Source organism: Arachis ipaensis, chromosome B06 (assembly GCF_000816755.2).
Source record: "Arachis ipaensis cultivar K30076 chromosome B06, Araip1.1, whole genome shotgun sequence".
NCBI lineage: Eukaryota > Viridiplantae > Streptophyta > Magnoliopsida > Fabales > Fabaceae > Arachis > Arachis ipaensis.
This window is the reverse complement of record NC_029790.2, coordinates 65,494,876-65,511,399: the sequence shown is the minus strand read 5'-3', so window position 1 is coordinate 65,511,399 and position 16,524 is coordinate 65,494,876. Positions and strand designations below refer to the sequence as shown.

Sequence of the window (16,524 nt, the reverse complement as noted above, 5' to 3'; positions counted from 1 at the left end):
TGGGTGACAGCAATCTCTTCTCCTCCAAGCCCTCCGATTCCAAAGGTCTGATCGATTTTTCTCTTTTTATTTTCTCAATTTTTTTCAGTTTTTTTAATTTTAGGGCTTTCCCTTTCCATTTTCATTTTCCCCTGATTCATTCTCTCTGATCGCATGTTCCTTCTTGGTTAATTGATAATGCTCAACACGCGTTGCTTGCGATGCTGTGGACGTACGTGGTTTTTTTTTGGAATGACAAAGCCACAAAAGTGCACTCTGTTTGTTGCCACCACTAGGCCGCCACCGTGTTGCTCCGGCCATTCACTCATCATCAACAATGTTTCCTGTTCTCGTCCCCTGTATGTGTACTAAGAAAAATAGAAAATAGACTTATAATATTGAATAACTTTTTGGTATGCTAATTCAACATATGAATGGGATAGATAATACTGCTGCAATATTTGCGACATTTAGGATACTTAAAATGCCTTTTATTACACCATTTTGGTTATTAATATCCCGTGAATTTTTTTTAGAAAGATTATGACTGTGAATAATCTTAACTTGTCCAGGTTGTAATATCTGACCTTAAAAGAAGTTTTTGAGAGTTTGGACTAGACTGGGTAAAATCTTATTCCTAAAGCAGGATAATCTCATTCAAGGTAACTATTTTTTATGCTATAGAAAGAAAAAGCTGCTCAATTATGCTAATATAAATATCTCTTCGAATTTCAAGTGAATTTCATAGAAATTATTTATTGATTGATTTTTGGTGATGTTTTTCAGGTATAGAGAGGGAAATTGGAGCATTACAATTGGATGTGAAGCAGTTATTCATTGATCACTGATTATTTTCTTGCTGAACTTTAGGATTATCTCTAATGTTTTTCTTTCTTACTGTTTTTAGGAAAAGAAGCTTCTTGCTGAGATAAAGAGAACTGCTAAGACGGGAAACGAGGTATGATCCACGTTTTCTCATAGGTTTCTTATGCATAATTACTTGAGAAGCTGTCACGTTGATCTGAATGTGTTCGAATTGTCTTACTTTTGGTTCGAAACATCTTATGTATTGAAATAGCCTTCTGTCAAAAGTTTTGAAAGTATTAAAACTGTTATTTCTCTCTAGTCTCTAGATAATCTGTTGTGCCAAACATGCTAATATATTCTTCTTTTCTTGTGCAATATTCAGGCTGCAACTAAAATTCTTGCTCGATGGTTGGTAAGGCTTACGCAGCAGATTGCTAACCTTCAAGGTAGTCGAGCTTAGATGAGAGGCATAGCAACTCACACACAGGTAAAGAACAAACATTCAGAATAAGGAAAAGTTGTATGGACAAGTAAATTTAACCAGTTCTTGAACAAGTAAGGACAATTATGCTATTATAATTATTTTATTTTGGCAAATGAACTTAAATACTTAATACTGAGGCAAGTTGAATGTTTAAATATGATTGTTCCATCCAATAGTTTGTAACTAGGTTATGTTAGAGCTGGAAGAAGTTTAAAAGAATGACTATACTTTTAGTATTCAACAGCACAAGATTAAACAAATACATGGGACAAGTTGATTTTTTTTGTACAACTTTATAAAGAACAAGCATTCAGAATAGGGGACCTGCTACCTATATGGATTATTTTCATATGTGTACAATTTTATAATAGTAACATGGCAATTAAATAAGGAAATATGGATTGGAGGGAACCCTATAGTCTATAGGCAACTCTTACCACTACTACTATATGTATTATGTTTTCTCATTTAATTTCAACTTCTCTTTTTGTATTTAGCACTTATTGCAATGAAGAGACCTAGTAGATCTAGAAATTGTGCTATGTTTAACTATATATAGCATGCTGATAACTCTGATTCCGATCTTCTACTGTGGAGATCTAAGATATGGTTGAACTTAACTGATTTTATTTAAAGTGCATAGCTTGTGTGTTTATTTTTCATTTTTCTTGTTGTCTTGACTATTCGCCGGCCTTATTGTCTGATCTAAGTTTTCTTCTGATCTGGTTACTGGACGGCCTTTTGTTTGATAGAGTATCATATTATGGTGTAGCTCATATTTTTCTTGGCCCCTATTTTTCCTTGAAAACTGTAGCTCATATGTAATTTATGGTGTAGTTTGTGTAATACTGCAGTCTATTGTTTCCATGCTCTCACCTATAATTGATTGATCATATCATGCTCTCACCTGTTAAATAAGTTATGTTTGTTGTTTTCCTGAACCTGGGAAACAGCTATTTACTGCTGCTGTTAAATAAGTGTTGCTGCTTCGTGCCATGTGTTAGCAACTCGTTTCCTCGTTGCGATTCTTTGTGCTTATTATGCATTCATGCTCATTACATCCTTAATCATTGGCTGCTACTGATTTCTCAATTTGCATTTCCTCTTCTGCTCACTAATTAACAAAGTAATGTTATTATGCTTTGTGTTTTGCAGTAACAACCACTAACAACACTGAAGCTATTGAGAGAGAAGAAGAACAAGTTTGAAGAGGTTCTGCTGTTTCCGGTTTGCTCCTTCATCCCTGCTAGTGCATTCGTCTCTACCATTCCCTACTCAGTCTTCTTTGCCATTAGTCACTGAGTCTGCAGTTTATTGGTTAGTTTCACGGTGTACTATAGTTTCTATGTTTTTAAGTTTTATAAGGTTCAGAGTGTGACAAAATTAAAAGGTGTGGAGCTTGGACCATAGTAGTAGTTTTATTGCTGGATATTCCAGTTCAAAAAGCTTGATGACCATTTCTATATTTGCTATGAATACATTATGCATATGGTTTGTTGTTCTCACCACTGGCCAATAATTGGGAATTGTGACAACTAGATTATAACTCTTTTTTTTTTTTACCAATAATTGCCGATCCCCCTCCTCCCTCCTCCCGGGGGGCCCTTTTTACATTATCTCCACTTTCAAGCCTTTTATTTGCGTTCGAGTTCTAAAAAAAAGCTTTAGATAAAAATGGTTATCCCTTCACTTTTTTGTCTAAGAAAAAACATATTTAAAAAAATAATATTTTAAAATTGGGAATGCTATTAAATGGGTTATATCAGTTAAAATAAGCCTTATTTAAATTTGAATTTGCTTTTTACTTATTCAAAATTTAAATTTAAATTTGCTTTTTTAAAAGGGGGTCCTAATGCATTTCCCCATCAGCAATCAGCAGCTCCCAACACTTGCTTCTATTTTCCCTTTTTTATTCCTTCACATTCACATCAACCCACTTTATACTTTACATTAACTAGCAAATTGTATTAAAGTTTAAGAAAATTGAAAACAAAATTATGGGTTAGGACTTAGGAGTATAGAAGTATAAATGGCACAGCATGATGAGTGGATTTTAGTAGTAGTAGAAAGAACAAATGCATTAGGCCATTTAAGGACATTCTACTCTCTTGCTATTTTTAATTAGCAGTTTGGGTTTCAATGTAGCTTATTTTTGTTCAGGCTTTCGATAGTTATCTATCCACTACTGCTGCCACTTCTTTGTTCTGCTGCTCCTGTGGTAATATAATACTCTGCTGCTGCTGAATAGCTGTTCACTGCCGCTGCTGAATAGCTGTTCGCTGCCGCTGCTACCTCTCTAAATCTGCTTCTGCTGTGCTACCACTTTGCTGCTGTTGTGGAACGGATTAGGACAGTAATTAAGGTTGGTTTAAATACATCTATTAATTTGTTATTGATGTTATGCGTGCAACTTAGTACTTTCCTGAGGCACTCATCACTTTAGACCCTTCTTTAAGCATTGCCAAAATTTAATTTTCTCTGTTATTTTATGTCTAATGCCTTCAAAGTATTTTGGAGGCTTGCACAACATTGTCTCTTAGTTAATTAGGAAGTTAGATTTGCAGTTAGTGAGACTAATAGTTAGGACTTTAATTTAGAAACTTAGCTATCTAACTGTTAGAAAGTTAAACTGTATTTGATATATTGCAAGAGGTAGATAATTCTTTTGGGAAGAAACAAAAGAGATCAAAGAATGGCATATCAAACTGGAAAAAACGATCAATCTTTTTTGATTTACCATATTGGAAGTCCAACATGTTTAGACACAACCTTGATGTCATGCACATAGAGAAGAATATAGTTGATAGCATAATTGGAACTCTTTTAGATATTCCTGGAAAGACAAAAGATCATGCAGCTGCTCGTTTTGTCCTTAAAGACATGGGTATCAGGAAAAACCTTCAACCAAAAGATACAAAGGATGGAAAAAAAACTAAGTTAGCAAATGCATGCTTTTCAATGACTCCAAAAGATACAAAGGATGGAAAAACTCTTTCCAGTATTGCTCGATGTGTGCATGAAGCAGAAAAGAAGATTTCTGGTTACAAGACCCATGATGCTCATTTCATGTTGCATTACTTGTTACAAGTACCAATCAAGAGCATACTTCCTGACCATGTTGCCATCGCTCTAGTTCGATTATGTTCATTTTTTCACCGAATATGTCAGAAAGTAATTAGCCTATATGAGGTAGTTAACTTAGAAGCAGAGATTGCTGAGACATTATGCCAATTGGAGAGGATTTTCCCTCCTAGCTTTTTTGACATAGTGGTGCACTTGCCTATTCATTTGGCAAATGAGGTGAGGTTAGGTGGTCCAGTTCAATATCGTTGGATGTGCCCTGTTAAACAGTATATGTGCACACTAAAATCGTATGTTCATAATAGAAGTCGTCTAGAAGGATCTATTGCCGAAGGATATTTGGCTAATGAGTGTATCAACCAATGGCACTTTTTCAAGAATTCACGCATAATGGAAATGGGACAATGTTTAAAGTTGAAAAGAACTCTAAAACTAGGAATCAAAAGACTGCTGAACTTGATGCAATGGAACAAAATGACATAAATTTTGATGATGACGGAGAAGATATAAACGAGATGAGTGCAACTTCAAATAAAAAAGGAACGAGTCTTGACATGTATTTTAAGGTACATGAGATAAATTTGGAAGATGAAGAAGATGAGGAAGATAAGGAAGATGAGCTTGATGATGCTGCAAATGATGAGGGTAATGGAGGACAAGCTAGTAATGAAGATGCTTTTCTTGTTTTACCTTATTGTCAAAATATAGCTTGTATTACTTCTAGGTTGATTTGAGTTAAAATTCTGTTATTTTAATCGGACTTAGGCACAATAAAGAAAAAAATTTATGGAAAGACTATGTGCAAAAAGCTTCATGCCACTTATTTTAATGATCGACGGGAGGTGGAATTTTTTGGAGAGCAGCCTATAGGTCCAACCAAGGAGGTCGTATCTAACCTCAACCAAATTTTGGGCACAACAGTTAGAAATCCTCGTTTTGTGACTTTGCTATATACTAGTTGGCATGGTGTGCCTAAAAACCTCAAAGAGGACATGTGGGAGTATGCCAATGTATGTAAATATAGAATTATTGATAATTTTTTTTAAAATTTATTTGTTACTTTATTTATGCTAACCTTTGACATTCTAATTTGTTGTCTTGTTTAGCAAAAATTCATTCTTCCAATAACTTCAAAGCCGTGGGTAATGAACGGATTTTGTCGTGCATGGAAAAAATACAAAGGCGAAATAAAAAAGGAACATTTCTTGAAGTACAACACAAAGAAAGAAATGATAAAGAATCGACCGTTAGAGATCCTTGAGGTTCAATTTTGCAAACTAATTCGGTATTGGAGTCTTCCGACTGTCAAGGTAATATTGTCTTTTAGTTCTTTATGTGATTAAACTTGGTGTTTTGAAAAAAGGTAATGTGATTTTGAAAAAACAAGAAAACATGTTTATTAAGAATAATAACATCTCTTTTTCATGTTTATATTTAGGCTGTGTCTACTAAGAATGCTGAAAATAGGTCAAAGCAAACATGTCCTCACCGGATGGGTTCCACAAATTTTGGAACCTGATGCAATGGATCAAAATGACATAAATTCTGATGATGACGGAGAAGATACAAGCGAGATGAGTACAACTCCAAATAAAAAAGGAATTGAGTCTTGACATGTATTTTAAGGTACATGGGATAAGTTTGGAAGATGAAGAAGATGAGGAAGATAAAGAAAATGAGCTTGATGATAATGCAAATGATGCGGGTGGTGGAGGACAAACTAGTAATGAAGGTACTTTTCTTGTTTAGTTTATTGTCTAATTAGAGCTTATATTACTTCTCAATTGAATTATGTTATTTTATTCGGACTTACGCACAATAAAGAAGAAAACCCGTGGAAAAACTACGTGCAAAAAAGCTTCATGCCACAGATTTTAATGATCGACGGGAGGTGGAATTTCTTCAAGGGCAGCCTGTAGGTCCAACCAACAAGGTTGTATCTGACCTCAACCAACTATTGGGCACAACAGTTAGAAACCCTCGTTTTGTGACTTTGTTATATACAAGTTGGCATGGTGTGCCTAATAAACTCAAAGAGCACATGTGGGAGTATGCCAATGTATGTAAATATGCCATTATAGATAATTTTTTGTTAATTTATTTGTCACATTATTTATGCTAACCGTTGATATTCTAATGTGTTGTGTTGCATAGCAAAAGTTCATTCTTCCCATAAGTTCAAAGCTGTGGGTAATGCGGGGATTTTGTGGTGCATGGAAAAAATATAAGAGAGAAATAAAAAAGAGCATTTCGTGAAGTACAACACAAAGAAAGAAATGATAAAGAACCGACCATTAGAGATTCCCGAGGTTCAATTTCGCAAACTAATTTGGTATTGGAGTCTTCTGGCCATCAAGGTAATATTGCCTTTTATTTCTTCCTATACCATCAAGCATACTATCATTGATTCTTCATGTTCGTAAACTTAGGTGTTTTGAAGAAATTTGACATGATATCTTGTAAGAATAATAATCTCTCTTCTTCATGTTTATATTTAGGCTATCTCTGCTAAGAATATTGAAAATAGGTTAAAACAAACATATCCTCACCGAATAGGATCCACAAATTTTGGAATAGTGCGTAAGCAGCTGGTAATATAACTTATTCTTTGTGATTTCTCTTTTATATGTATTCATAGTGTAGTTGCCTAGTTAGTATGCTTCTTGTAAACTTTTCTCTATGTACTCTAGCGTGACTCTAAAGAGAACAGTGAAGAACCATCAAGGGCTGAAGTTTTCATAGCAACTCGCACAAGTAAAAAAGGAAAAGAAATTGATGCTAAAACACAAGCCACAATTGTGAGTTGTTTGTATTTGTATTTTGGATATGTACATTATGAATTCTGATGTGATTTCTATCTAAATTGAGTTAATGCGACTTTGAACCTTATTAGTGGTTGCTTTTTGATAGACTGAACTTCAGAACCGCTTAGAAATAGGAGAAAATAAAGAGGATGCATTTGTAGGAGTGTTAAGAAAGGACCAACCAGGTCGAGTTCATTGTTATGGGGCTTCGATTACAAGAAGCTCTCTTAAAAAGGATGAGGAGATTTGCCACATAAAAGTTGAATATAAAGATAAGGTCTCATCATTAGAGAAGAAGATGGACGGCGTATGTGGTTTATTAAAGGTATTGGTGCACCAACTCAACCCTTTAATAAGCGATGAAGAGGTAGCAGCGTTAGTTCAAGCTGCCCAAGATTCTCCTTTGGATACCTCAAGTAGCAGAGCAAGAAATACTCCTCGCTCCTCCGAATCAACTCACATTCCATACAAGGATGATGTAAGTAATCTTTTCCATTTTATTGTCATAGACATACTAACAAAAAGGAAAAAAACATTGGTCACTGTCCTATTCTTAGCTAAAATTATAATATTTTTATTAATAAAAATGTTGGAATATAATCAAGTACTTCAATTTTGTTTGTTGTTGCTGAATTCAAACTTGGTAGGTTCTAATATGATTTTGAATAACTATGACTGGTGGAAAGAGTTAAGTTTGTTAGAACTTGGAGGGTTTGAACTAGTTGCTATTGTTGTTCGTTTTGCATCTTCTTTTTCACTTGTGAGTCTCTCTAATGTTGAATTTTAGAGTTATTTGCAATTTGATTGTTTTACTTATTAGTTCCTTCAATCTGAAAATTCTGAATGCACGATTCAAATTTCATAGTGTATTGTGAAATGTTAGAGATATTAATGGTACTTGCTGATATCATCATATTGTGTAGGCGCATGATCAAAATTAAATTGCTGCCAGAGACCTTATGCCACATTCACATCTTTATTTTGTTAAAAATAAGTAATATATGTTTCAGTTTTAGTTTGTTAGGTTTAAGCTTGGCTCAACAATAGAATATCAAACATTGGCTGAGGGAACATGAATGTTGTATCACGTTTTCATTGATGAAATAAATCAGATTTATTTATTGAACAATAAGATGTTTGTTAATAAGTTTGATATCAAATTTAAAGGAGATTTTGAGAATCCTTGTGCAGATTAGTGGACATATGTAGCAAAATTAAATCTGATTGTTAGAATGCTTTTTATGTTACAAAAATTAAGTTTGATATCAAATCTGATTGTTAGAAAAATTAGTGAGCTGAAGTTGCATCATCCATGTTTCATTTTTAGTTTGTTCATTTGTGTTTTTTATTTTGCAGGGCACAGGGGTCAAAACAATTTAGCTTGCAATGATACATGAAGTTTTCATATCTTGGCATGAAGTACAAGAAGACTTTGATTAGGAAAACTAATTCATGTATTAGGAATTCATGAGTAGTTATGACTTATATTTTTGGTATATATTTTGTTAGTGCATGTTGTTATGTGATCACACACTTATTTTGGTGACTTTATTAGAGGATGTTATGTGATCACACACTTATTTTGGTGACCTTATTAGAAAATGTTGTTATGTGATCACACACTTATTTTGGTGACAATTTAATGAAAGTTGGATTACTTGATTATTGGTCATTGACTAAATTATAAAATTATCTATGAATTTATTTAAGGTTTTTAATTATAGAGATTAAAAAGGAATTAGGTTACTGACCATCTTTGCGCCACGCTTTAAAAGCGTGGCCATATCTCTCTCTACTGCCATGCCTATAAAGCGTGGCGATAGCTCAGCTTTTCATCACGCTTTTAAAGCATGGCCATATCTCCATTATTACCACCCTTTCGCCACGCTTGGAAAGCGTGGCCTATCTCCTTTTGTTGCCACGCTTTTCAGGTGTGGCCATACCTCCAATATTACCACCCTTTCGCCACGCTTGTAAAGTGTGGCCATATTTCCTCTTTTTGCCACGCTTTAAAAGCGTGGCCGTATCTCCATTATTACCACACTTTCGCCACGCTTGTAAAGCGTGGCCATATCTCCTATTTTTGCCACGCTTTAAAAGCGTGGCTGTATCTTCTCTATTGCCACGCTTTTAAAGCGTGGCCGTATCTTACCCTATTGCCACGCTTTTAAAGCGTGGCCGTATCTTACCCTATCGCCACACTTTAAAAGCGTGGCCATATTTCCCACCTACAGCCACGTTTTTAAAAGTGGCAATTTGTAAAAAAGCGTGGCAAAAAAAACGTGGCAATAGGCTGAAAAAAGCGTGGCGATAGAGCAACCGCCACCCTTTCAAAGGTCACCCTTTCAAAAGCGTGGCGAAAGCTCAACAAGCGTGACAGAAAGCTATCGCCACGCTTTTTCCATCTTTTTGCCACGCTTTAAAAGTGTGACAATAGACGTGTTTTCTTGTAGTGAGGAAAACATAAATAGAATAGGGACAAGCTTCTAGCACAATGGATTTAAGCCAATTTCAGGGTGCCATTGAAGAACTGTCTTAGCAATATATTAGGGCTCAGGAGCAGCAAGAGAATTGGCAGCAGAAAATGATGTAGCAGCAAGAGAATTGGCAGTTGAAAATAATGGAGCAACAAGAGAAATTCCAGCAAAAGATGATGGATCAGCAAAAAGAATTCCAAGCAAGATCTTTAGATCGGCAAATAGAATAATCGACTCAATTCCAATAATCATTCAACAAATTGTTCCAACAACAAACTGATCAAGAGAAGATCATCCAAAATCTTTATCAATGGAAGAACATATATCACACAGCTGGGGAGGCTAGGCAGCTAGACAGGATGGAGTATGACATAGATACTCAAGCAAAGCTAAACTACATAGTCTGTGGCATGCCAATGATAAACCGAGAGATCACACCATTTCACCAGTGGCCTGAATTAGGAGAAAATCAAAGGGAAAGACCATTCTTGGGATCAGATGTACCCTCCTAAAGAACAACAAGAAACAAAAAAGAAGAAGAAGCAGGAGCCAAAAAAGAAAGGAGAGTCAAGCAAAGGAAAAGAGCACAAAAATTAGAGGTGGTAGAGTCCCTTTCATAGCTTAGTAAATAAGGAAGATGTACATTTGAAAATGATATGCCTTCCAAGTTTTCATATCATGCACTTTTATGATTAAGTTTTTATGTTCTGCACCTTCATGTTGGGTTGTTTTATGCTCTGAAAAAAAATGTCTGTTTAGTATAGTTTCTTTGTAGCTTAATAACCATGATGTTTGACAGCACCATACTCTTAAAAATTGCTTGCACTCAATATCTCTAAAAATGAATAAGAGAATGTTTCTTTGAAAAGAAGGATTGAGGAATCCCAAAAGAAAATTGAGGCAAGTAAAAGATTAAGAGGAGTGGTGGTTCTAATTGTATAATTATGTATTGAGGTTGCATGCTTGTGAAAACCTGTATGGGAGCTCATAGGCAAGAATTGAAATTTAGAGAAGTGTTATGGAACATATCAAAAACTTATTGATCCAAGAAGCAGTAGCAAAAGAAAACAAAAGAGAAAGAAAAACAAAGAACAAGCCCAAGGCTCTAAGCATCAATTACTAGGAAGAAAAAGAAAGATACAAAAACTCAAATAGTTAATATTCTAGTGACATGCTTGTGGTGGATTTGTATCAAAGAGGGAGGCCTGAGCTAGTAAATCCTAAGGGATGCTTCATCACCTAATACCTTAACCCAACTGGGTTGGGAGTATTGATTGAAAACTCATCTTAAAGGGCCACTTTGAGACATGACACCTAGAGTCAAGGCTGAGATGAATAAATGCTGCTTCAAGGTGACTATCTAAAAAGAGATCTCCATAATACAATTTGAATGAAAGTCCTAAGACCTAAGACTTCAAAAATATAGGAATTAATAAGCACTGAAACTCCTGCATGAGCATATAGTTTAGAGTTCACCCCACTATCACTTAATCACTTCACTCATTAAGGCATTAGAAGCTATTTTTCAATCCATTCCAGTAAAAGAAACCCTTATGCATAATTCTTTTCTTGCATGAGGACAAGCAAGGCTTTAAGTTTGGTGTTGTGATGCATTTGCATTTTGTTTTAGATTAGATACTTAGTTTAAGTAGTTTTAAATTAATTTCATGCATTTTATTCCAAATAAATAAGCATTTGAATGAAGTTCTCATCATACATTAATATGTCAAGGGCTACGTGATTTTGTGCTTAATTCTATGTAAATGATATAAGAAAAGTGTGAAATATTTTAATGATGAAAATTTGATATGCAGAGCTTTGAAGAAGTTGTTTTGTGATCATGGCAGGGGAGAAAGAGCGCTATGCTCATTTGGAGAATGCTATGTTCTCCTGCAGCTCACCTCTTGGTGGTACGCTCTGTTTCAAAGAGCGCTACGTTCTTCAGCCACACGTACGTGTGGAGCAGCAATTTTCGAAGAGCCATGCGTACTCATGGATGACGCGTACGCGTGGGGTGGATCAACGCTCTGTAGCAAAGAGCGCTACGCTCTCTTTCAAAGAGGGCCTTGACAACTCTCAAAGTGGGATTCAAAGTTTGGCTATCGACGCGTACGCGTCAGTGACGCGTACGCGTGGGTGTGGCATTAGTAGAGGATCACGCAAATGCGTGGATAAAGCAACAGCGTGGAATTGACATTTTGACATCCACGCGCACGCGTGGAAGATGCGTATGCGTGGGAGAGAGTTCTTGGTGCGAGCATTGCGTTCTCATGGAGAGCGTTATCAAAGGACGCATAGGCATACATAACGCGTACGCGTGCAAGTACTCAGAAGATGACGACGCGCACGCATACGCATTGGTGCCTGAGCGCTCCGTTTTCGCAAAGAGCGCTACATTCTCCTGGAGCTGAATTCAAGTACAAATTAAAAACCCACTTGAAGCACTAGCAAGTACACCTGAAGCAGCCACTGAACTAGTATAAATAAAGGGCATCTTGAATCATTGAGGACTTCTTCTGGATCTACTTTTTGAGTTTCTTTTTCTTTTAGATCTACTTTTGTACTCTTTGCACTTTAGAATTTTACTTTTCAGCTGAGAACTCTGTACTACTTTTGCAGTTTCACTTTCCATACACAGTTTTGATTTTCTTTTCCTCTTCAATGCTGAATTTCATTTTCAATTTAAAAATTCTGTTTGAACTTAGAGCTATGAATCACTAAACCCCATCTTCACTAGGGGGAGGAGCTCTATTGGTTTCAATGAATTCATAATTCTTCTTTTCCTCTCAATTCAATTGATTTCATATAAGAGGAAACTCTTGTTCTTCACAGATTCAATTACTATCAAGAGAGGAATTGAATCTATTTGAATTATGTGATGAACTTGAGAAAGGAGTCACAGAAAGTCAATTTAGAGTTCATACTCTCATAATTCTCTTGATTGATATATTCTGGGTTGGTATGTGAGATGTAACCACCCTGAATTGAAATCCTAAGAGTTGTGTGGCATACAGGATTAGCTTTTGAACTTCAACTCTTCTCATGAGTAATTAGATCAAGAGATTGTCAATTGTTTATGATAAGAGAAATTGAATCACCAAGAGATTTGGATTCAATTACTTACAATTTGCCATGGATCTGTTTCACATGATTGAGAAGGAATTGATCACCATCAATTCAAGAGAAATCAATATCTTTGATCCCTAGTGATCTTACTCATCATCAATCTTTATTCCTTTTCTTTAGAATTGCTCTTAAATTTCCCTATACCAATAGCCCTTTACATTTGATGCAATTTAATTTCTGTGGTCATTTACATTTAGCTCTTTTACTTTCTTGTTCTTTACGTTTAATTCGTTTAATTTCTTGCTATTTAAGTTTTGTCAATTTCCTATCAGCACTTTAAATTTCTTGCAATTTACATTTTGTTAATCAAATTTCACTCGATTCATCAATATTCACTTAACTAGACAAATTACCTCACTAAAGTTGCTTAATCCATCTATCCTCGTGGGATCGACCTCACTCCAAGTGAGTTTTATTACGTGATGCGACCCGGTATACTTGCCGGTTAGTTCATACATGTGAAATTCTAATTTTCACGTATCACAGCTTTCTCAATATCCAATCCAAAAGCAAAAACTAAGAATGCTAAAAACCCTAGGATAAGTAGTGTTTCTCTTTCTAGAATTCCCAAAATTTAAACAAAAACTGAAGTAAAAGTAAAAGTGAAGTGTGTCGTCAGTCTCAGCTACACCCCTGCCTCTAGTCTGTGTTTTTGGACTTGAAACAGGGTCCAAAATGAGCCTAAAATCGCCCCCAACGAGTTCTGATTAGTGCAGCATGTGACGCTCTGTCACGCGTACGTGTCGGCCACGCGTACGCATCACTGGTCATCTGTGTTGTGCACGTGACTGACGTGTCTGCGCCACTGTGCGACTTTGCTGGTCACGCGTACGCATCATTCATGCATACGCGTCACTGTAAAATGCTCCAAGTCACGTGCACGCATCAGCCATGCGTGCGCGTCGATCCTCGCTTCTCAGCTCCTTGATTTCTTGTGTTCCTTCCACTTCAACATACTTCATCTTCATCCTTTAAGCCATTCATGCCCTGTAAACCTGAAAATACTTAACAAACACATCACGGTATTGATGGTAATAAAGGAGAATTAAAAATTAATAATTTGAAGGCTTACGAAGCAAGTTTTCAATCATGGAATAAAATTAGGAAGGATTTGTAAAACCATGCAGTTTGTATGAATAAGTGTGCGAATAATTCATAAAATCCACTCAATTTAGCATAAGATAAACCATAAAATAGTGGTTTATCAATCTCCCCACACTTAAACATCAGCATGTCCTCATGCTAAACTCAAGAAAACCAAAAGAGTGACAGGGAAAAAGGTGAGACCTATGCAATGCAACCTATCTATATGAATGCAACTATATGCTAAAAATGCTTTTTCCTTACTTGGTTAAAAGTAAACAAATTATCCAAGACAAACATAAATAAATTACACTAATTCAAATCACACAATAAGAGATAAGTAAACTTGCAAGAAGAAAGCTCATGAAAGCTGGGAACACAGAAAAGAGCACCGAACCCTCACTGGAAGTGTATACACTCTAATCACTCTAGTGTTTGAGGGTCGAGTCTATTGGTTCTCTACTAATCTTGCTCTCTAAAGCTTACTTTTCTTCTACCAATCAACACAATTTAATGCACAAATACACATATCAAGAGGTCTTTTCAAGCGTTGTAATGGGGTTAGGGTCAAGGTAGGAATGTATTTAGTTAAGTGGACTAAAATTCAAATCCTTAATTAACCTAAATTTCTCACCTAACCTAGGACATTCCAAGTTATTACAATGCAAAAACTAATTACCTATTGAATATTTTTATTTGTCACAAGTTCATGCATCTTAATGTCTTTTGAATGCCAATCATATGCATTTATTTAATTATTTCACTTAGGACAATTTGTCCCCTTTTATTGCTCTTTTTGTTTTTTCTTTTCTTTTCTTTTTCTTCCTTTTTTTAATATGCATAAAGGAGGCATATGATTAAAATGTTAGATGCATTAACAAGTTCCCAACTATATTCACATTTTCACATAAGAATATGAAATACCCAATTTCCTAAAGATGTATTCCCCAATTAAATTTTCCCACACTTAATTCATGTACACCTCACTAGTCTAGGCTAATCAAGAATTCAAGTTAAGGACATTATTATTTTTCGCTTGTAGTTAGTGATGTGCTAATATAAAGAATAAATGGGGTAAATTAGGCTCAACATGGGGTTACAAGGGTAATGATAGGGTAAGGCCATATGGATATATGAGCTAAGTGAAACAAGGCCTCAATCATATAAGTGTATGCATACATCAAACCATGGACATATAGAATCAAGCAAGATATAGATCACAATTTTAGAGAGAACAACACACACCAAAATAAAAAATTGGTTGATAAAATGCAACCAATCAAGTAGGCTCAAAATCTCACTGGTTTTGTGTGTTCGAGCTCTAAAACCATGTTCCAAATTTAAATCTTCAAACAAGTTTAACAAGAAAATTTATTCAAATTAGTGAAATGATATAAAATAGTGTCTTAAAAAAGAATTTATCACTTCAACCAAGTAGTACATACATGAAAGCAACTACTACTCATGCAATCTATCCTATCTAACAAAAGAAAAATAAAATATTGGTGTTGAGAGAGAGAGATGTTACCTTCAGAAGTCAGTTACCGACCTTCCCACACTTAAGGCTTGGCACGGTCTTCCGTGCCATCAATGATGAGCAAAGTGGGGCTGGGGCATCATTTTCGCTGTCCGGCTCGCCATGGCTCTCCATGCTGGCATGTGATGTGGTGTTCGAGGTATTGGTCTCTTCTGGAGGTGGGTGAGTACTAACAATGAGCTCCTTCAAGTAAGCGAATCGGCGCTTGTTACGGTGCTCTAGTTGCTCAATCTGCCGGTCTTGCCAGTCCAACCTCTCAAGGATCTGAAGGAGTAACTGATTAGTGGAAAGTTCCTGCAGTGTGGATGATGGTAGAGTGGAGGAGGGAGGGGTGCCCAGGGACGGTCTTGCATACCGGCTCGCAGAAGGTGCTGGAGGTCTGATATACTTCCCATTCGGGGCAAACTAAGCATCTCTAGGGATTATGGCCTTCGTATTCCCAGCCCAATAGAAGACTCCCATTGCAAAGACCAGATCTGTAACCAACACGGGAAAAGGTAGGTTACCTGCGATCTGCACGTGTCCTAGAGCCTACCGGATGAGTCGGGGCAAGTTGAGAGATTGCTCTGTAAGAATGCACCAGACGAGAATAGCCATGTCAGCAGTGAATATGGACTCATGAGTGCTTGGAAATATGTAGTGGGACATGATCTGTGCCCACACACGAGCCTCCAAGGTAAGTGCTTGAGCGCAGATGCTCTTGAGTTGAACCTGGTGTTGTCCATAGATCCAGTTGCTGCCAAGTTGGGCGATAACTCCAAGGACACTGTCCCAGTCAAATTGGTATGTCTGGCGCTTAAGCTGGGCCTCTTGTTAGGTATCTAACCCTTCTGGGCTATGTGGAAGATCCAGTACTCTTTGAATTGCACCTTCAAAGACAAGGACTTGCTTTTGGCGAGCATAGACAGATTGCAAGGTATGCAAGTGAAAGTTGGAGTAGAATTCAACTACCCAAGATAGATTGGCCTCCTGCGGCTGCCTCCTTAAGAATCCCCTATGTCTCCTTTCAATGCGGGGCACCACAAAGTCAACGAAACACGTTGGAAGGATGAGGAGTTGCTCATTATGGTAGTTCCTCTTCGCTAAGACGGGAAACATCTGCTCATAGTAACTGTTAGTAAACCGTGCGGAGTCCCGTGCGGGAAA

At 36.4% G+C, this 16,524-nt stretch overlaps 1 protein-coding gene and 1 long non-coding RNA gene across 2 annotated transcripts; both read left to right on the top strand.

The window, feature by feature from the left end:
* On the top strand, positions 558-799 carry LOC110264003. Its single transcript, XR_002349729.1, has 2 exons — positions 558-641; positions 766-799. It is a non-coding gene; the product is annotated as an uncharacterized LOC110264003 (long non-coding RNA).
* On the top strand, positions 5,966-9,912 carry LOC107646923. The gene is made up of 6 exons (XM_016351066.1): positions 5,966-6,083; positions 6,223-6,410; positions 6,850-6,942; positions 7,042-7,149; positions 7,262-7,633; positions 9,706-9,912. Exons 1-6 carry the CDS (start codon positions 5,966-5,968, stop codon positions 9,910-9,912), a joined length of 1,086 nt encoding a protein of 361 aa, XP_016206552.1.

What these genes read in the sequence shown, in the direction of transcription:
- LOC107646923 (XM_016351066.1), top strand. Translation starts at nt 5,966, where the DNA reads ATGTATTTTAAGGTACATGGGATAAGTTTGGAAGATGAAGAAGATGAG. An exon ending in GAATAGTGCGTAAGCAGCTG is followed by an intron (nt 6,943 to 7,041) that starts GTAATATAACTT and finishes TATGTACTCTAG; the next exon opens with CGTGACTCTAAAGAGAACAG. An exon ending in CTAAAACACAAGCCACAATT is followed by an intron (nt 7,150 to 7,261) that starts GTGAGTTGTTTG and finishes GCTTTTTGATAG; the next exon opens with ACTGAACTTCAGAACCGCTT.